We start from the raw sequence: 20,209 nt of genomic DNA, 5'->3' as shown, positions 1-20,209 counted from the left end.
CTCAGCACTTTCAATTCAAGCAAGTCGGATTTGACTTGCGCGACTTGCACAACTCTCTTTGTAATTTCTACTGGGCTATATAAACAATCACGAAATGTCATTAATCAAAACATTGTGGAGATGTGTTTTTAGTCCTCGCTTGTATAGTATCTATGAAGTAACATCGGTTGGCCGACTTATTGACGTAGGTACAATATTTGTTTAATTTACTGTCATTTTAATCATTTTTTAAGGTTATACGTTTATCTTTAAATTTTAGAAATCGTACGAGCCACGAAGCTTAGAAAGATGGGGAGATCAAATAGTAGTTTCGGTTAGTAAATATATACTTTTATGTAATACTATACTAAAGGCTAGCTAAAAACTAATTACCATGTTTATTAAACCTTTTTCAGTTTGCAACTATGTGGTCTATCAGTATCTATGCTACACCCCTAGTAGCTATATTTATGTACCAACGTAGTTATCCTCTTGCTGATAATATGTACATATTGAGCAAACTTGTATTGGGTACAGGTTTAATTTTATTTGCTTCACTAGCAGCTAGAGGCTGCTCAAGAGCTAGTAATCCAGTATATTTAAAGTTTGTGAAAACATTGAATGATGCTAAAGCCCATTACAATTATGAAACAAAGCAAGAATTACAGAAGTATGATTTTGAATTTTGGGCATGGCCTATAGATTATAAAATCCCTGCAATAGATGAGTCAGTATTTATCTCTATTAAGAATTATGTTTATAATCTTATTTTTATAGTTGCTAACAAATGTTGTTTTTATAGGGATCAATCTAGAGAAAAGTTAACATTAAGAAAAATAGGAAAATCTAACAGTAGAATTAGAAGACAAGGAAGAAAAGAATTCATTCTTACACTACCTTGCAAATTCGTTTCCTTTATAGTTGCTCATACTTTTGCTATCAAAATGATGTATCCTGGCAGCATCTCAATTATGAATTGGGTTCTTCGTAAGTTACATTTTGCTAAGTTTTTAATAAGATCATACAGAAACTATGCTCTTTTTTCTAGGTTCGACGTTACTAAAAGGTAGAATAGATTTAATCAAGCAAGGAGCTGAAAGATTTAAGCTCATAACAGCTGATAACAATCAGATAGATGCTATATTTATTGATCGTCGTAACAAGTAATTATACTTTATTTTACTTATATATTATTTGATAACTTTTAAAATTAATTTATTCAATTAAAATCAAATTTAAAGACATTATACATTTTATAATTTGTCTACTTATTATATTTGTTAAAGTTAACTTTAATGTATTTTATATATAATTCAGATCAACAAATGGTAACATACTAGTTATAACTTGTGAAGGAAACTGTGGATTTTATGAGAATGGCATTATTACTACCCCCCTGAGCAAAGGATACTCTTTATTAGGCTGGAATCATCCAGGATTCGGCTGTAGTACAGTAGGATTTAGTTGTTTTCATACTGATACTGAAATTTATGATATACTCTTCTTTATACTATTTGTATTAATAAATAATAAGTAATATTTTAAAGGGTGCACCATATCCAATTCAAGAAGAAAATGCGATAGACTGTATAATGCGTTTTGCAATTGATCACCTTAAATTCCAAGAACAGCAAATTATTCTGTTTGGCTGGAGTATTGGTGGCTATACTGCAACATGGGCAGCTATGAATTATCCATCAATAAAAAGTCTGGTAATATTTTTCTAAGTTACATACTAATTTTAATGTGGTAAGATTAAGAGGATATTAAAGGAGACAAAATTTTACAGATATTAGATGCAACATTTGATGATGTACTGCCCTTGGCCTATGCAACTATGTCCTCAAGCTTAGAAGGAATAGTACGAAATGTCATAAGAGATTATTTAAACTTAAATATTGCAGAACAATTAAACAGGTATTGTTTTACTGTTAAGCTACTATAGTCAGTATTATCCAATAATGAATTTAAAATTTAAATATGCGATTTCTAGATATAATGGAACTGTATTAATTGTTAGGAGAACAGAGGATGAAATAATATGCACACCGAGTAATGTACTAGCTGGTAATAGGGGCAATATGTTACTTACAAAGCTTCTTATACGACGTTACCCTCATTTATTTTCTGACTCTGCAGAATCTGCAGCTCTATTAGCTAAATATTTAGGCGCTGATTCAGTTACCAAAAGTAAAGTTTCATTATTCTTATATCATAGCTTTTAATGTAAAATTAATATTATTACATAAAATTAACTTACAGAGACTCTTATAGATATGGTAAAAGTGGATGAAAAATATTGTTTAGAATTAATTAAACTTGACAATGAGCAAAATGGTGGAGTTCGATATCCTTCTACCTTAGGACAAAACTTAAATTCAAAATCTAAAGAGCAACTCACCATTTTTCTGGTAAGTATGAAAGAATTACCATAAAATTATTATAATCTTTTTTATTAAGGAATTATTTATTTTTAGGCTACAATGTATATGAAAGATCAATCATCCTCGCATTGTGTTCCATTAAACATAGATCTCTTTCAGCCTGGTTGGAATCCAGCTACTATTTAAAAACAATTAAGAATGTGATATATTGATACCAATAATGCAAAATTAAGATATTTTTAGGATATCTTATCATTCTGATTATAGAATAGTTTTGTGTAGGTAGCATTTTTTACCATTATTTTTGCACATCTTATTTTACAATAAAAAGAAAGTACTTTTTAAATTAATATTAGGCCTCTGAATTTGTTAGTTTTATGTTTATAGTTCAATTAAAGAATTAAAATTTGAATAAAATCTTTAAATTATTTAAAACTTGCATTATGGTCAAAAAAATAAAAAAATTAATTAATTATATATTGCTCGAAGTTCATTGTTGATATTTTTCTTAATTTATTAAAAAACTTATTAAATTTCTTTACAGTATATATAAATTTCCTACATATGTTAATATAATGAATGCAAATATTTAAAGGCAGAACTAAAAGTCAGATAATTAATTCGGAAATCATTTTTTATTTACTAATTTTTTTAGGATAAAAACGATTCAAGACAAACTTGACTTGCTTTTTAGTTCAATATAAAATTTATTAGCATTTTCCTTTTTTGGAGTTGCATAATATTAATTTCAGAAATTCGTTATTCTTGATTTTTATCCCTCTATATGGGATGGTATTACTTTTAAATAAATAAATATAAATAAGCTCCAATAAATATTAAATCCCTTCAAAGAATTTAATTATTTTTAATATTTATAATAGATATGAATTATGTATGAAAAAATTAATTTTATATTTATAGTACAAAATCTTTTAGCTAAGTTACGAATTGATGTGATATCTTACATATATTTTTTTTAGCTGTAATTTTACTGAAAAACAGTTACTATAAATTTAGCTTAAAAAAAAATATATTTTTTAAAAACTGATAAGCATTATATATGAGATACAAAATATTTGCTTAAAATTATGTAATTTGAATTCCATCAAGTACACTTTTTAAAGAATTTTTTGACTCTTGGAATGGATCTACTACTTTAGCTCTGCTAATTTTTACGGGCTTCTCCAAAAATACTTTTAGCGTATCCTTGGTTTCTGGTAGAAAATATTTTCCTTGGCATACTTTTTCAAGTGCCTTAAAACAGCCTTCTAAATTCCAGTCAATTCTTCCTGCATGCTTATCTTCACTCTATAAAATTCAATGATATGTAACATTACAATAAATGTAAATATTAAAACATATAAATAAATATAAATAAAAAATTACCTTTAACAAACCTAAATTGACTAACAAAGCATTGTTAAGATTAGAAATTTGTTGATATTTCACAGCATTTTCAAATAATTCCTTATACAGAGCATCTGTGAGATTTTCTGCTTTTGTCCTTACATCAATGTAACCACTGTCACAAAGGGATGAAACTTTCATAATAGTTCGTGTAAATTCATCTATAAATTTTGCATCTAGGTTTTCTACAAGGCTCTAGAACATCAACCATAATTTTGAAGTTAAATGTATTTCTGTACTGTAAATATTTAAGTTTTTAAAATAATTACCTTTACATGTGCAACAAATAGTTGTGCATCGTCCCCTTGCAATAACAGCAAATTGTCCCCTGTGGGACATTTTAAGAAATCTTCTATGGTTATCTCTTTACGAGAAACATTGATTTTTTGTTCTGTATTTTCACTGGAAACATCATCTTCATTTTCATCTTCACTGGTCTCTTCTTTTGATTCATCTCTATCACTTTCGTCCTTATCACTTTCATCATCATCAGTTGCATCTTCATCTAGCCCACCCAGTGAATCTATTTTATTAAAACTTTGAAGAATGTTACGAAGAATAGATCGTCCTTCGGTACCGAAGAAATTACCATCCAATTGTAAACTCATTAATTCACTTTTATCTGCCATTGCTTGAGCAATAAAATCAGCAGCTCTTGTGTAAATTTCATTATTTTCTAATATCAACTCCTTTAACATTGGGTGATTATTTTTTATTCCCAGAGCCTTGGCCAATAATAAGCTACCAGTAGTTTTTAATAAGCAATCCCCTAAGTTAAGCTGCTCCAAACAAGGAAAATTTGGTAGTGCACCAGCAAGTGCTTTAGCTCCTTTAAGTCCAAGAGTATTATCGTTTAAATTTAAAATCCGTAGACGTGAATTGGCTGAAAGTCCTTTAGCAAGTGCTGTTATGCCTACATAATATATACCATTTTGTGGCATAACAACTTCTTCTAAACTTGTTAATTTTTCAAATACACTTGCTAATGCTTCGGAGCCTTCATTTTCTAATCTGTTACGTCCAGCTACAAAGACTTTTAAAGCCAGGGGAGAACATCCTGTAAGCAAAAAATCAGAAATATCTTATAACTGAATAAATACAAAGAAGACATATAAAGCTTCAATACAAACCATCTTTAATGCTGTTAGCATGACAATCCAATAATGCAGATGCAAGCATTTTTCCTCCAGATATTCCAAGACCAGTATTATTAAGCCTAAGCTCTTTTAAAGTATAGCAAGGGCTTGAAGCTAAAAATTTAGCCAATCCTTGTACTCCGATTGGACCAAGAGCATTGTCACTCAAGTCCAATTCTATTAGACGAGTTTTAGCAAAACATAAGGCATCTCCAAGATATTCAAGTGCTTTTGGAATTTCAGCTTTTAAACGACCAGTAAACATATCTTTCCATAAAGCTCTTTCCAATGGTTCACCCTTTTCTTTAAGAGCTTCTGCTATTGCTTTAGCTGCATCTGGGCCTAATGAATTTCCTTCCAGATCTAAATATTGTAAACACTCACATATCCTTATAGCTTCAACAACAGGTTTCACTGTGAAATTAATAAAAATTAATTACCACTTAAAATTTAAAAAAAAAATTAAAATAAAAAATATATAAAATAAAAAATATATAAAATAAAAAATATATAAAATATTAATAGTAAAAAAAATATAAAGAGTAAATTTCTACATCTTTAAAAAATGTAGTAAATTTTACCATCATCTTCATTATGAAATTGAAGAGATTTAAGCGCAAATGAAACGCCGATTTTAGGTTTAGTTTGACTTGCTTCACTCAATGTATTTTGTAGTTCACTCAAATTAAACGAAGACATGATTTTAATTAATTGAAGAGCACTTTCAAGATTTTAAAAGTTAATTTAATAATATTACTTTAACACATAAAACAGTAAATGTAATGAATATTGTCAAATTTTATAACAATAAATAGGCTTTAATGAGTTCAAGATTAAAATACAAATGCACATGCTGTTTCTGTTCCGGGCTTTGAACGCTTTGAACTTTAACATGTTAGGTAAGTACTTTTGGAGAGCTTGGACTGCTTGGAGAGGGGTTGGAAAGGTTGGAGTTGAAATTTTACTGCAAAAATGGCGGGAAACGACTAATATATTAATACCAACATTGAAAAAAATATCTTCCATATTTTTATGAGTTACACCTGCATTCAGAATAGTTTAAATAAGTTTGCAATCAAATAAATCCACAAATTATAATTTAGAAATAATATAAAATCATTTATTTGTACAGACTATCATGAAAGAAAACTAGTTTGCAACTATCTTGATGTATCTAAATAGAACATAAGTATATTATTTTAATGGAATTAAATTTGATAAATTTGCTTACAAATGGATATATATATTATGTATACATAAAATTATTACGGTTTTACAAATAAGCTTAGATAAATATTCCTCAGCCAGCTTACTTAATTGTTATGCTTTCTTTGTTAGAATAAAAAAATGTAAGTATTATACCATTTTACATTGCAAAGTTTATGTTGGAAATATTTTATCAACTATCTTAATAATATCCATAAAAATATTCCTTTAGAAGTTTACTTTAGTCAAAATTATTCAGTCGGTTTAATTTAAATTTAGAATTGTTTCTTCCAAGAAATACATAAAAAATATTTATTATAAACTAGTCAATAAATTAGCTCCATTTAATAATGATATGTTTACAAAAAATTACATTATTACTAAGTAATGTAAACAGCGTATTTTGAAAATAAGCACACTTTTTCAAGTATAAAAATGTTTGTTTCATAAGGCATAAAAATAGTTAATACTTGATAGAAAGCACATGCTATTGATAAATTTCTTTTTTCTATAATAACCCGGATTAAATACGTACAATTTCACGGCTGTTTCTGTTTTAAATTAAATTCGAAAATACATTTACATAGAATTTAATATTAATGTAGTTACTATTATTATATAGTGAACACTTTGTGCATATGATGTTGCATTGATCAAGAATGGTAAAGATTTTTTATGATATAATATTTACACAGTAGGGACATTCAAGTTCATAAAAAATTCAGGAAGCGTATATTTACATTGAAACAAGTATCAAAACCATTGCTTTCTTATTTCAGCCAACATTATTCACATATATATATATATATATATATATATAATAAACGTGAATCACACATTCAGTTTTATTTACTTACACCGTATTGAAAATAATTTTCAAATTGTTTATACTGAGTATAAATAGGAATCTAACTTAGTTTTAGCATTTGGTGGTGATGTAAAAGGAGAGAACCAAGCTATAGAAAATCTACCAAAAACAGCCTGAATTGATTTCCATCTGCTATTGCGTACCCATCTTGCTTCTTCTTTTTTTAATTGTTCTATTCCCTGCAAAATAGTTATGCAACTGAATAAAAATTTCAATAAAACAATAATTAATAATTTACATACAGTCTCATCATTCCATATAGCTTGTAATTGAGTTCCTAGCATCACAGCTGTGAAGATTGCAAACAACAGTGCTTCAAAGGTTAAAAACAATAATAATACTACTGTGGCTGGTGGGCTAAATGTTGAACATTCTCTCCACTCTTGTCTAACGCACGTTGTAAATTGTTGTATACATAAGAATAAAGATTGCAATGAAATTCCTGCTATATAAAACTAAAAATAACAAAATGAAAGTTACAAAGATAATTCTAAAAAGTAGCTTTTTTGCCATTAATTTTTACTTACTGTAAAAAGAACAAAATATTTTTGATTATTTTCACCAACGCAATTATTAACCCATGGACAATGATGATCCATTTTTCTAATGCACCTGTTGATCATTACAAATTATAGTCAATATTTATAATTATATATTTGTATAATTTTAAAATAGTAATTAATACCTCTGACAAACAGAACAATGATGTGCTCTTTCAGGTTTTATAGAACAACATTTTGGACACTTAAAAATTAGTTGCCCCTCTTTAAATCCCATTTGTAATATCATTTCTTTTGTTGCATTACCCTTTGGTACAGCACCCTTATATACAAAAATGAAATAATAAACATAATGTTTAGTCATTATCAATACGAATTGTATATCTCAAGCTCTAATAACTTACAGGATCTGTGAACATTGTTCTCAGATGGGATGCAAAAGCTAAAAAAGCCAATGACTGAAATATGGCCATGTTAAAACTTGAATAAATAGAATTAATAGTTGGAATTAAAATTACTGCCATAACCACAAACTCTGCATAAATGATTAGTAGCCATGTCAAAACAGCACATATAATTCCACATATATCCTATAAATTATAAATTATGATATTGAAAGTATACAATGTTTATGTTCTGTAGAAATATAATATTAATATTTAATAAATATAGTACTTTTATACACCATAGTTTTCCATTACAACATTTATTGTGTATATCTTCCTTTCTATGAAACGGCATGTATTCATAATCCATGATTATTATTTATTGGAACACTAAATCACCCGTTCAATCATTAGAAAATACTCTTTTACAAATATTCACCTTTATTCTTGCATCCATAATTAATAATCTGAAACAGAATATAGACACATAATAATTAAAAAAGCCCCGTACAATCTCCAAATTAAGACTATAATATTATTTAGTCGCTTATTTAAATATATCTCTTAATGTTAGTGTAAAAGGCTATTTAGATAGCCAAACCAGAATAACGTTTTGGATTCTATTCACTAGTAAAAATAAATTTTTAATAATATAACCTACGAAAAAACGGCTATTGACATTATAGGCTACTGTACTTTTTCAAGTTACCAAACTTAGTAGAATATAATTAAGATTTTTAATTTATTTTATAATGTCGGTCACTATATTATAATACAGTACTATGATTTTTGGATATTTAAATTGTTATTATCATTATCACCTGTCATGCAACTAGCGTCGGGCACTTTTGAACCATTGTGAACTTCGTGAATAAAGTGAATAAAATCCACTTTCATGGCTAATATCAGATAGTACACGTGATACGTCGCCGATACGCGTGTTACTGTGGTTCTGATCAGTTCTGATAACCTTCAGTATATGGTAAAATTATTAAATTGCCACATATCGTAGCGTTCTGAAACCAGTTTTTGCAAAGCGCATGACTATTTTATTATTTAAATTGTATACTTTTTTTCATATTTCTATTTTCAATTTGTAATAAAAGAAAAAAGATACTCAATGCCCGGTCTTTTATTGCTTCAATATTATTTTGTGTAAGATGTATGTATGCACAAGCCATATATAATACATATAAGTCTGATTGTGACACCCAAATCACCCAATAATAATATTATATACTACGTCTCGATTTAAGATTAATCGGACAATTCAATGAGATATATATTTGTGATTCACCCTGTAAATATGTGTATATATACATATATATATATATATATATATATTTAAGTATGTCATATAATTTAATAAATCATCTGATTCCATCAGTGCCGATTTAATAGAATTTTTAAATCTTTTAGCAGTTCAAACTTCCATTTGATTCATCTAGTTCTTTTTTATTAAAAAAAAATCGTCATTTATAGACGGCAACAGGACGATAGGCCTTAATTTTTCTATAAATGCGACATATTGAATACATTTAAGAAATAAAAAAATCAATATATGACTAAACTAAACTTTAAGTAAATTTTAAAAAAGCTCAAATGAACATCAGTTATGTTATGTGATTTTGCTACTGATTTAACACGATTTACACTTTACACGCGGTCTGGACTGGAAGTCAGGAATTGTGACATTATACAGTCAGTCAGGGACTCAGGGAGGGGGCGCGATTGTACGGCCATATTGGCTGATATTGGCTGCTTGTGACTTTAGGGAGGAAGGGAGAGAGAGTAAAAAATAACCCAACTTTTCTCATTTTTACATCAAAAATGTTGCCTTCAAGGATTTATAACTAATTTTGCACGCTACTTCTATTAGTATACGTTCGTCTGTAGTAAAACGTGTGACATTTTCTACGAGTTCGGCCTTTTTCCAAAAAATGGTATGCTTTTCTTGAGGGCAACCTCTATATAATTTCAAACAGACGTTCATCAATTCAGATTTTTAAATTTTATTATGTAAACCGTAGAGTTTCTTTGGATTTGGTCAGTCTGCTGACATAGAGATCATTCTGGATGGTGCTGAGACCAGAAAGAGTGCAGAAATTAAATCTGAGGATGGACAAAAGGAACGTCATTTGCTTTATTACGATGGAGAAACTGTCTCTGGAAAAGTATGGTCTCTCAAGAAATCACACTTGTTATATTATTCATATACATACTCTTAAATTATATAAATTATTATGTTGTCAAAGATACTTGTTATAGCCACATATATTTCATTGAGTTTTTATTTGGTTTTTATTATACTTTCAGATCAACATTAGTCTGCGAAAAGCAGGTAAGCTGGAACATCAAGGGGTAAAAGTGGAGTTCATTGGTCAAATTGAGTTATATTATGATAGAGGAAATCACCACGAGTTTACAAGTTTGGTCAAGGAACTGGCCAGGCCTGGAGAGCTTACACATAACACAAAATATACCTTTGAATTTGCAAATGTAGAAAAACCATTTGAAAGTTATACAGGATCTAATGTGCGACTGAGATATTTTCTAAAAGTAACAATAGTTAGAAGGCTTAGCGACATTGTTAAAGAGCTTGAGCTGGTAGTGCATACTCTTAGTTCCTACCCAGATATGAATAATCCTATTAAAATGGAAGTTGGAATTGAAGATTGTTTGCATATCGAATTTGAGTATAACAAAAGCAAGTAAGTTGTTTGGTATATATCACATTTTGGAAAAATTTACACCTTCAGCTATTTACTGTAGTCACTAATAGGGATTCTTTATCAGTGATTATAGTAAGTAGCTAAAAGTTGTAAATCTTTTGGAGCTTTGATATAAATATATCTTTTACATGATGCATATTATTTTTGTTTACAACTTATTTGTCAATTCTTTTCTTTTCAGATATCATTTGCGAGATGTCATTGTTGGAAAGATATACTTTTTATTGGTTAGAATAAAAATAAAACATATGGAGATAGCTATCATCAAACGTGAAACTACAGGTTCTGGTAGTGTATTGTATAAATTGATAATTAATTTATTTAAAAGTTATTTCGATTTACAAGTAAAATTAATTTTCATTTTCATAAGCATGTAACTTTGATTGGCATAGAAATTTTGTTTTTAATAAATATCATGTTTACTTTTAGTCATACTATAGCATTAATTAGAGTATATATTTGCAGGACCTCATACGTTTACAGAAAATGTAACTATAGCAAAGTACGAAATCATGGATGGTGCTCCTGTACGTGGAGAATCTATTCCTATTAGGGTATTTTTGGCAGGGTATGACCTAGCACCTACAATGCGTGATATTAATAAGAAGTTCAGTGTGAGATATTATCTAAACTTAGTTCTTATGGATGAAGAAGATCGTCGATATTTTAAGCAACAAGTAAAATTGCAATTTTCTTTATAATTCTATAGTAGTTTGCTTCTAAATCTATATATCTTGTTTTACTATTCCTTAATTAGGAAATAACATTGTGGAGGAAGGGAGAAAAAAGTCGAAAATCTCAAACAGCTTCCCCCCATATGCCATCCCACTTAGTATCTGCGGAAACTGGATTTCCACAAGGAGCTGCACAAAACGGACCACCTTCGATGCAACAAGATGCAGATCAATCGCCGTCTAATAATATTCCAAATACAGAGGATGCACCAGCTCCTATAGAAGGTATGACTCGCGAAGAAGGAGACGGCGAGGGTGAAAAGGAGGGGAGTCCAGAAAGTAATTGAATTTATGAATACTAAGCAATTGTTATTAAATCCTGAAATTATGATCTGCATAAGAATGGAAACACTAACTAATGATATCGATAAAATGTTTTGTGACGGGGATTTTTTTTTGTACAAAAAGAATAAATTTTTAGTACGAATTAGCGGGTTAAGAAGGCCTGGAAACGAAGGTGTAAATATATTAAAGATGCACTTATGATAAAGAATGTAAGTTATAAATGCAGGAAACTGCCGAATAAAAATTGAAGTTACGAGGGTAAAAAGAGAATGACGGAAAAGGTGATAAAAAATATAGCTGCCTCTATTCCAATTAATAAAACAATATAAAAATATCAGGTCAAGTTCTTATCAAAAAGAAAATAGAGCAGCAAGGATATCGAAAAATAGCTAAAACAAAGATTTCATAAATAAATGTTTTACAGTAAAACTTTTTTAAAGGCTGTTGAACATTGCAGTGTTCTGAATGTTTTCTACAAATCTGTTCAGTGCTATATATGAGTAAAGTGTATGCTGGCTTCTGTAAATTGTTTACAAAGGGTTTTTTAACATTGCCAATAGCCAATATATTTTCGCAATGGCTATCCTATTTTATTACATTTATTAAGTCTGCAATTGTTATAATAAAGGCCTTTAAGAATATCTTAAACCTTATTAAATTATTAATTAATACATAATTAAGTAGAATTACATTAAGAAATAGCTTGAGGTTAATTTTATTTTGAATATCTTTGTTTAAGAAAAAGTATTCAGTTTAATTTCAATTTACATACTGATTCCTACATTCTTCATTTTAAAAAATAATTTTTAATTTAGGATTATGTACCAAAAACTGATTAATGAAGGCAATTGATACTAGAAAAACTCATTCTTTTTGTTTCTAGTCTAAACATACACAGAACATATACCACACAATATATTATGTATACATATATAAAAATACAATAGCAATTGTACACGTACAAATTTAATTTAGTCTTTATATTTTTATCTGATAATATTGTAGCTTGCCTTTATATATAATAATGGACTAGATTATAAAATAGGACGGCCTTGTGTGTATTTATACATACATATACATATTATACATACTAATATGTACTGCAAACCTATGTGTGTGAATGTATAAGCTTTTAATTATTTAAGGAACATTATATATGCACACACATACTCACATATATTGTAATATTACTATCATTAACAGTGATTCACGAGTATGGTATTCTTCCATCAAGTTTGCAATAAAATTTTTGCGTTAATGAAAGAAGAATATAATTTTAAATAAGATCTATCATTTTGTACTATTGTACATTATCATTAAATTATAAAATAAGTTTGTTTTACGAATCATATATCGATCAATAATTTTTGTATTCTTTTGCTCGAAATCGTTATATTAGATATCAAATTTTTCAGATTCCACGCTTATGTTATTTGTTGATTAGCAAGGAGTGTGTGTAAAATGCAAATCTGAGATCTATTTGTGAATTATTTAACATGTCAAATATTGTATATACATATACATAATATTATACAATACGTAATTAGTTGTATATTTTAATGCCCACATAAAATATTGTATATCATATAAAATGCACAACTATGTGCATATGTATTGAATAATGAATATTGTTTATACAATGAAAATCCCTGTCCTCTCAATAGAAAAATTAATTTTTTAATTACGAGTGTATGAAAGTTATCATATGTATTTAAATGATAAATTGTAAACAAAAAATTTTCAATGACAGAAATTTTATTAAGTTTTGATTATCTGATGTAATTATTCTAATGTTAATTACATAGAATCAGGTTTTAATATTTTAATTAACGTTATGCAATCAATACTTCAATATAATCACTTATGAATTGTTATCTCGAATATATTTATTTTTTAATAATTTAAAGAGTATTAAAAATAATAAGGATTGTTATTAGTTTTTATTTAAAATTTTCCGTTATGCGTCATGAGACGTCTTCTGGGGCCTTGGAATCCTGGGACGGACAGTAAATTTTGAGGGCGTGTTCTGGTTCTTGACGTCGCCCTCGTGCCTCGGGGTTCGGTCGGACTTCGGAGTAGTTCGGAGTCGTGTTATGTGACTTTAACAAAATTATTAATTTCGTATAATTTAAGTTGCGTTCGTTTATTAATTGCGAGTACTAGAACCCTACAATGTATGTGACGTAAAATATTGGTTTTCTGTATTAGCAGTACATAAACGAACGCAACCATACTCTTTTATTTTTATAGGTCGTTAAACCCGTTAAACTTTTAACCCTTTTAGCTGTGTTTTATTTAGCTACACTTTTAACACTTTTCTACACTTTCCGTATTTCTGTCTCTGTCCATTGTATAAGTTGACACCTTAAAAAGTGCACAAAGTGTAAAAAGTGTAGAAACTTTTTGCTAAATAAAACACAGCTTTTAACTGTTTACATTTGAGAAGAGCGGAAAGCTCGGAACATTTAAATATGTTAATAATGTTTACTTTTTAAAAACTTATATTTTTATAACCGTGCAGTATCATTTAAAGGGAATAACTGAAATTTTTTATGCGGTTTGTTTAAAGATGATATATTTATTTTAAATGGAAATCAATTCTGAAATTGCTGAAAATTTTTTTGGTGTATACCTTTTATATTGCGCTAATCCAAAATACACAGGAAGAACATATATTGGATATACTGTGGATCCAAATAGAAGAATTGATAAACACAATGCTGGAAAAGATCATGGTGGGGCTAGGAGAACTAGTAATAGAGGACCATGGTAAGGTTAAAAATAGGTTAGCTGTGTTAATTATTATACTAATTTATTATTTTTATTATTAAATAATTATATTTGTAGGATAATGGTTCTCATAGTTCATGGTTTCTTCAATAATATTTCAGCTCTCAGAGTAAGAAAGATTTATTATGCTTTATCTTTCTAGTATCGGTTTTAAATGATATCTAATATTTATTGTACGATTATAGTTTGAATGGGCTTGGCAACATCCACACACCAGCCGGCGTTTGAAACACATTCGTAGGAAGAGATCAAATGAAAAAATCTTTAATTATCATTTGATGATTTTATCAGAAATGTTAAATGTTGGTCCCTGGTGTCGTCTTCCATTAACTTTACGATGGATAGATACTCAATTTGGCAATGACTATTCATCTTTTGTGACTCCACCAATACACATGCCTATCACATATGGAGCAATAATTGCTAGGAAGCTTAATGTAAAAGATAATGTAGTAGTTAATTTAACAGATGAAGATAAAGAACCAAATGAACTCAGTGTATTAACTTGCTATTTTTGCAGTAAAACTGTAGAAGAAGATGAGAAAGTTAGCTGTATAAAGCCAAAGTGTCAATTATTAGCACACTTAATTTGTCTGGCAGATGAATTTAACAAAAATGATAAAACAAAAATTATTCCCATAAATGGGCCTTGTCCATTGTGCAAAGTCGATTTTCTTTGGGGTGATTTAATTAGAAAAAGTATTGGATATTACACAAATCTTGAAGAAATTAGTGAAAGAGTTTATGAAAATTTATCAATAAGTGAAGCAAGTGATATAGATTATTGAATAAATATTTTTTTTATAAAATGAATTGTATATATAAATATAGTATTTTACAATGAAATTTTTTTAAAAGCTGCATAAACAAATTTTACAAATAATTATAATACTATCTAATTATAAAAGGTACTCTTCAGTTTTTTTAAGATCTTACCTGAAAAATAAATTATTTTAAGAAATTGTTATGTCAATATTGTTTTCACTTTCCCTTTAATTTGCAGACGGGGTCACTGTGATCCAAAAAATGTATTGAAATTTATCGTTGAGTAACTGATTAGCACGTTTCTGAGGAAAACACATTATTTTAAAATCTTACACAGCGTTCATAAATTTTATATATTTAACACAAAAGATATGAAACGTTTTTACGATAGAGCATAGTTGCGATCATGATCATATGGGTTTGATTTGAACCTATGTTCATTTAAAGATATTCTACGGGGCTGTGCATTGTGCGCAGTAAGGATTAAAAATTAGGATTACCGAAAAGTTTTTTTTATCTAGAATAAAATAGTATTTTAAACATGGGCTAAATCTAAAATTACTACACCAGTTTTTCTTTTCAAATAATATTTTCTATCTCAAATGTTATTTATCAGAAGATACAGGTCACTAAAATGTATGCCTTAAATTGATTAGCGTGTAATTAGAACACGCTCTATTCACCGTTAGTACTTATATCGTACGTGTTGGAATGATGATACTACCCATATTCAAATCTTCATAAATAATTGATGCTTCATTGAAAGAAAATTCTCTTTTACGATGGAACCGTTATACACTTTCCTACATTATTATTCTTCCTCACGTTTTTAATATTACTTTACTCATTATTCAGATCCTTCCTCCTCTCCCCCCCTCGCTCTTTGTCTTTGTTTCAATAAGAAATTTTATTCATTAATTTCCCCTAATATGAATATATAAATAAGTATTACTATACAGCTATAAAATGATTATACGTAACAGGAGGACAATGTGATACTACAATTAATAATTAATAGACCGTATATAGATCAATTTCATAAATAATTTATTATAAATATTGATAAACAAATATAATATAACAAATATTCATCAGAAACGGTGTTATTTACAAATGAAATGGAATTATAACATGAAACGATTGTGATTAGCATTGGTTACTCTTTTTTGTAATAATAAATAATACACTTAACGAGTAGCATTCAGAACAGCTAATGCCATGACTTAAAAATATTTGTGATGACGGTAGATCCTTGGCTCGTAAGTAATGAAGTCGTGAGAAATAACGGTAAAACGAGTATAAGGAAAATCTTTCGATAATTTCGGGTGTTATCCAGATATTTTTAATGCTACAGACTCCACAAAAAATACTTTTGACGATAAAGTTTTTTTACGGCCCAACACATAAACTGGCCGTACACCCCGGTTATATAGTACAATCCTAAACTCTCGGTTCACCTATACCGGTTATAATGTACAATTGAAGAACAGAGCCTATGTGTAATTAATTTAGTCTTTAGACGGAGATCTTTCCATTGAATTTAACCTTTTATTTTACAGAAAATCTGCCCACATGTTAATTTTATACTACTGCACTTTACATAGAATATTAGTTTGTTAGTGGCCACTATAGTGGTTGGACTCACTCTCAACTGGTTAAGCCAGTATATAAAAATCGTATGGTCCAAACCCTATAAGACAAACAAGATGCATGGGTCATATAATTGCTTAAAAAGTATTTCATTTACGGTAGAAGAGTTTTCCAAGAGGTTAAAAATAGCGCGTCAGCCGTTATTTCTTGCTCGTAATTATTTTCAGGTACGCACGCGAGTGTTTGCGCTACGCCGTAATTTCATTGTTCCAAGTATTGTTATATCTACGCAAAGTGTAATCTACCAGGTTATATTTACATGATTGATAGATGAGCACGAAACAATAATGCAGTCTTGAGAACATCGATCAATGGAAATTAGAATACTGTCGTTAGAAGAGATTGGGAACAATGGAGCCCTCGTTATAATCTATATAATCTTCGGCCCCTGGTGGCACAAAAATACCTCCTAGTACCCCGGAAAGATTTTCACCCAAACCCATCGCGGATGCAACCCCGAAAACCAATCTCATGACGAACAGTCTCATAAAATTCACAACATTTGTCTCTTTGCTTTGGAGAGCCAGTTGTTTTGTTTTCTTCCCTTTGCACTCGCAATCCTGAACCTAAAAAAGAAAATAAGAGATTAAAACCTTTTCGTCGTATCCTATCTTTTTGTTGAGTTTCTTTAATTCAATATTAATCAAAAACTGTCTGTGCTTCTATAATAGATATCAAAAGTTTATTACTGAATATAAACACACTATTAGTTGTATACATATATGTAAATATGTACTTTACATAAATTTGCAGATCAAGAAATAAATCGGATAATTATGAAATTTTCTTCACACACACACACATATAAAAAACAAAATATTATCTGTGTTTTGTTTATATAGATGTATATTCTTCGAGTATCAATATCGAGGACGATTCAGTTATAGGAGGTAGTTAAGAATCAATCAAACAATTATTTCGCAATAAATCAATGATCAAAAGCAACGACAAAGATTTAATGAAAAGTGATAATAAACTTACACTCAAGAAGACCATAATTATCGCGAGTAAGACGACTTTAGCTTTCATCTTGTATACTCGACTTTCGTTTAGTGTAGTCGTAACGGTCTTCGTGAGTATCGGCAGTAGTAATTTCTTGCGTCGATTATCCAACACTATAACGCAATATCCGAATGTTTTATTTTCTGTTGTCTTATGTCCAGCGCGTTCCAAGCAGAAGTCAATAAAAATCAGAATTGGTTAAAATTACGGGATTACCGTTGTCATTGAACTATGAGTTACGGAAAAGAAACTTTGTTATCTAAACGGGGATGATACACGGTTGATATCGTACTCGTACAGGACCATGCGTCACATGCGTGTCCGTCTGCAACTGGTTGGAAGTCCAAGAAGCGTGAATGGCCAACTGTACAAGTCGCTTCGTTCGCAACACGAAATGCGATTCGATGTAAATCGTCTATAACGACCTCATTGTTAACGAGCCTTAAAACCAATCCCGACGTATTTTCAACTTCCTGAACGATTCGGCAAATTGAGCGATTTGATCGGCTCAATTTGGGCGACGGTTCCGTGAATTTCCAAACCCTTCGCCGAGTCGAGTCAAACCAAAACAAAACAAGTCAAGACGAGTTAAGTCGCTACTCAGTCCGTGAATGAACCGTGCACGCCGAGAGATAATCTTCGACTGACGAATAAACTTGGCAACACACGTTGAAGCTTTTTTCTCGGAAGGCAGCAGCAACGGGCCAGCAGCCTCTCTTAGCCGCGAAAAAGGCAAATCAGTCGAGTGTGCCACTGTGCTGCTGTACTCTTCTCTCCATCTATCCGCAGCTTCCCACTTCCTGTTCTTCTTCCTCCTCTTCTGCCAACTTTCAACGTCCACCGTCAAGTTTCACCAATCGCTTAATTGAATCCACTGCGAGCCTTTTTCCTCCTCAAAGTACTATTACGCTGTCGTCTCAATTGGACCGGGAAGATGATTGGCGACGATAGCTGTTATTATTATTGCAGGTAAAAATAGTCAGTGGTTGAAGAAACGGATGAACGGGCGTTCGATGATGCGTCCGGTTGGACAGATAAGAGTGAACTGAGCGAGGCAACGGGAGCAGCTCGATTTTTTCTACGGTGTATTCGGTCAGTCAGAGGGATAGAAGCGCCAAGAGGAAGAGAAAAGACAGAATTAGCGTTATTCGGGGGACAAAGTGAAAAGTGGTGGACCATCGTGAAAGAACGTAGCGAGTTATTCTACGATGTAACGGTATAGGTCGAAAAAAAAGGCATCGAGGCCGTCCTCTGTAGGTAGGTAAGAGAGCCGGAATGATAGTGGAGAGTATACATATAGGTATAAATGTGCTGAAGTAGTTGGGCAATCGGCAGCGCCAAACACCAAACACAACGATCGAATGGACAATCGAGCGGTGAACCCAGGTGCCCCCAAGAACGGCACGTTCAAGCATTCATTCACCGTCTTCGCGACCGCTTTACCGATTTTAATTCGATTTGAATGTAAAGCAACGTGTGCCCTAGTGCCTCTTTACTCCCCTTCCACGCTCGACTTTACATTTATTACCCACACTTTACAGTTTATAGTCCGGTGCAGTTGCTCGTCGCTCTTCGTGATGGATCGATGATTGTCGAACGACCGCAGCGACACCCCGTTCCTCCTACATATACTCCCACTGATCCATATTTCAATCCATCGATTCTAACCTCCATAAATCTATCGATTTAATGGCCCTGAAAATCTTTTCCTTTGGTTCGATTTCTCCAACAGCTACCGATATAGGCTATTGATTATCGTCTTATTCGTCTATTTTAACTGTAAACTTTTTACCAATTGTCAAACCACCTTATCTATGGCGTTAAAGAATGATTATAGCCTCTTCGCTCAATTGCTGTCATGACTTTTTCAAAAGATTTTTGACTGGTCGTTGAATAAAGCCGACTGAACGTTCGAATGAATGAATAAAGGAATTCGTGCTCTTTCGAGTATACATGCGAAAACAGTTAACCCTCTTATGAAAAGTAACGAGCTGTACGATATTTGTTTAACGTTAGTTCTGGGAAAACGAAATGCTGTTCCTCGTAAAATCGACATCGCATGTAAAATGTTGAGCGCATTAATCGCTAACCTTTCTACAATTATTTTACAGATCGTTTTATAGTATATTCAAATTAAGCAAAGTGATAAGAAGATTCTAAGTGCATATGGGTCGATGGTCACTCGTGTGTGTAGAAGTTTGCGTACTTATTAGCTTCTGGCCTGAATCACCGGCCGGCAATATTAAACAAAACGTATTCCCGATTGAACGTCGGATATGTTTAATCGATCGAACGATGGGAGGGTTTTATTTCAACATTTCTTCTCATTTTCATTTACTGTAGCAATAGTAAACCAATCTTAGAACTCTTAGGTTGTATGTATCA

At 30.5% G+C, this 20,209-nt stretch overlaps 5 protein-coding genes across 11 annotated transcripts; 3 read left to right on the top strand and 2 right to left on the bottom strand.

Annotated features, from left to right (window-relative positions):
* Window positions 1-43: 43 nt before the first annotated feature.
* Window positions 44-2,595, top strand: LOC136779131 (phosphatidylserine lipase ABHD16A). 3 transcript variants are annotated; one of them, XM_066736503.1, is made up of 11 exons: window positions 44-184; window positions 260-313; window positions 396-706; window positions 782-966; window positions 1,028-1,142; window positions 1,297-1,432; window positions 1,527-1,691; window positions 1,769-1,896; window positions 2,000-2,169; window positions 2,242-2,390; window positions 2,457-2,595. In XM_066736503.1, exons 1-11 carry the CDS (start codon window positions 95-97, stop codon window positions 2,547-2,549), a joined length of 1,596 nt encoding a protein of 531 aa, XP_066592600.1. In that variant the 5' UTR covers window positions 44-94; the 3' UTR covers window positions 2,550-2,595. The 3 variants fall into 3 exon arrangements, with proteins under 3 accessions (XP_066592600.1, XP_066592599.1, XP_066592601.1); XM_066736502.1 differs by having other exon boundaries at window positions 1,973-2,169; XM_066736504.1 differs by having other exon boundaries at window positions 56-188; window positions 1,973-2,169.
* Window positions 2,439-5,837, bottom strand: RanGAP (Ran GTPase activating protein). Its single transcript, XM_066736499.1, has 5 exons — window positions 5,488-5,837; window positions 4,901-5,320; window positions 4,040-4,827; window positions 3,750-3,965; window positions 2,439-3,671 (listed from the first exon to the last, which is right to left on the bottom strand). Exons 1-5 carry the CDS (start codon window positions 5,603-5,605, stop codon window positions 3,450-3,452), a joined length of 1,764 nt encoding a protein of 587 aa, XP_066592596.1. The 5' UTR covers window positions 5,606-5,837; the 3' UTR covers window positions 2,439-3,449.
* A 598-nt stretch (window positions 5,838-6,435) lies between these two features.
* LOC136779139 (palmitoyltransferase ZDHHC3) lies at window positions 6,436-9,077 on the bottom strand. 3 transcript variants are annotated; one of them, XM_066736523.1, is made up of 7 exons: window positions 8,688-9,077; window positions 8,156-8,333; window positions 7,885-8,070; window positions 7,666-7,802; window positions 7,508-7,592; window positions 7,223-7,435; window positions 6,436-7,159 (listed from the first exon to the last, which is right to left on the bottom strand). In XM_066736523.1, exons 2-7 carry the CDS (start codon window positions 8,234-8,236, stop codon window positions 6,998-7,000), a joined length of 864 nt encoding a protein of 287 aa, XP_066592620.1. In that variant the 5' UTR covers window positions 8,237-8,333; window positions 8,688-9,077; the 3' UTR covers window positions 6,436-6,997. The 3 variants fall into 3 exon arrangements, with proteins under 3 accessions (XP_066592620.1, XP_066592621.1, XP_066592622.1); XM_066736524.1 differs by lacking the exon at window positions 8,688-9,077 and adding an exon at window positions 8,528-8,674; XM_066736525.1 differs by lacking the exon at window positions 8,688-9,077 and adding an exon at window positions 8,524-8,548.
* A 549-nt stretch (window positions 9,078-9,626) lies between these two features.
* Vps26 (vacuolar protein sorting 26) lies at window positions 9,627-13,243 on the top strand. The gene is made up of 6 exons (XM_066736514.1): window positions 9,627-9,809; window positions 9,897-10,040; window positions 10,183-10,577; window positions 10,780-10,886; window positions 11,064-11,275; window positions 11,356-13,243. The coding sequence occupies exons 1-6, from the start codon at window positions 9,807-9,809 to the stop codon at window positions 11,617-11,619; spliced, it is 1,125 nt and encodes a 374-aa protein (XP_066592611.1). The 5' UTR covers window positions 9,627-9,806; the 3' UTR covers window positions 11,620-13,243.
* Window positions 13,244-13,721: 478 nt separating this feature from the next.
* Window positions 13,722-15,359, top strand: slx1 (Nuclease slx1). 3 transcript variants are annotated; one of them, XM_066736528.1, is made up of 4 exons: window positions 13,722-14,090; window positions 14,187-14,386; window positions 14,465-14,516; window positions 14,593-15,359. In XM_066736528.1, the coding sequence occupies exons 2-4, from the start codon at window positions 14,205-14,207 to the stop codon at window positions 15,193-15,195; spliced, it is 837 nt and encodes a 278-aa protein (XP_066592625.1). In that variant the 5' UTR covers window positions 13,722-14,090; window positions 14,187-14,204; the 3' UTR covers window positions 15,196-15,359. The 3 variants fall into 3 exon arrangements, with proteins under 3 accessions (XP_066592625.1, XP_066592627.1, XP_066592626.1); XM_066736530.1 differs by having other exon boundaries at window positions 13,726-14,386; window positions 14,593-14,844; window positions 14,928-15,065; XM_066736529.1 differs by having other exon boundaries at window positions 13,772-13,791.
* The last annotated feature ends 4,850 nt before the right edge of the window (window positions 15,360-20,209 follow it).

Source organism: Prorops nasuta, unplaced genomic scaffold, assembly GCF_024137725.1.
Source record: "Prorops nasuta isolate Cenicafe-Biocafe unplaced genomic scaffold, Cenicafe_Pnas_1.2 PNAS00015, whole genome shotgun sequence".
Lineage (NCBI taxonomy): Eukaryota > Metazoa > Arthropoda > Insecta > Hymenoptera > Bethylidae > Prorops > Prorops nasuta.
The sequence above is the reverse complement of the archived record's forward strand: the minus strand, read 5'-3'. Positions and strand labels throughout refer to the sequence as shown.

Excerpts from the sequence above, each read along its gene's own strand:
- LOC136779131 (XM_066736502.1), top strand. The coding sequence starts at position 95 with ATGTCATTAATCAAAACATTGTGGAGATGTGTTTTTAGTCCTCGCTTG. Across the intron at positions 1,143-1,296 it reads TTTATTGATCGTCGTAACAA|ATCAACAAATGGTAACATAC; the intron begins GTAATTATACTT and ends TATATAATTCAG. Across the intron at positions 2,170-2,241 it reads CGCTGATTCAGTTACCAAAA|AGACTCTTATAGATATGGTA; the intron begins GTAAAGTTTCAT and ends ATTAACTTACAG.
- RanGAP (XM_066736499.1), bottom strand. The coding sequence starts at position 5,605 with ATGTCTTCGTTTAATTTGAGTGAACTACAAAATACATTGAGTGAAGCA. Across the intron at positions 5,321-5,487 it reads ATTTCATAATGAAGATGATG|TGAAACCTGTTGTTGAAGCT; the intron begins GTAAAATTTACT and ends TTAATTTCACAG. Across the intron at positions 3,966-4,039 it reads TATTTGTTGCACATGTAAAG|AGCCTTGTAGAAAACCTAGA; the intron begins GTAATTATTTTA and ends TTGATGTTCTAG.
- LOC136779139 (XM_066736523.1), bottom strand. The coding sequence starts at position 8,236 with ATGGATTATGAATACATGCCGTTTCATAGAAAGGAAGATATACACAAT. Across the intron at positions 7,593-7,665 it reads CATTGTTCTGTTTGTCAGAG|GTGCATTAGAAAAATGGATC; the intron begins GTATTAATTACT and ends AATGATCAACAG. Across the intron at positions 7,160-7,222 it reads CTATATGGAATGATGAGACT|GGAATAGAACAATTAAAAAA; the intron begins GTATGTAAATTA and ends ACTATTTTGCAG.
- Vps26 (XM_066736514.1), top strand. Across the intron at positions 10,041-10,182 it reads GAGAAACTGTCTCTGGAAAA|ATCAACATTAGTCTGCGAAA; the intron begins GTATGGTCTCTC and ends TTATACTTTCAG. Across the intron at positions 10,887-11,063 it reads ACGTGAAACTACAGGTTCTG|GACCTCATACGTTTACAGAA; the intron begins GTAGTGTATTGT and ends ATATATTTGCAG.
- slx1 (XM_066736528.1), top strand. The coding sequence starts at position 14,205 with ATGGAAATCAATTCTGAAATTGCTGAAAATTTTTTTGGTGTATACCTT. Across the intron at positions 14,387-14,464 it reads ACTAGTAATAGAGGACCATG|GATAATGGTTCTCATAGTTC; the intron begins GTAAGGTTAAAA and ends TTATATTTGTAG. Across the intron at positions 14,517-14,592 it reads ATAATATTTCAGCTCTCAGA|TTTGAATGGGCTTGGCAACA; the intron begins GTAAGAAAGATT and ends GTACGATTATAG.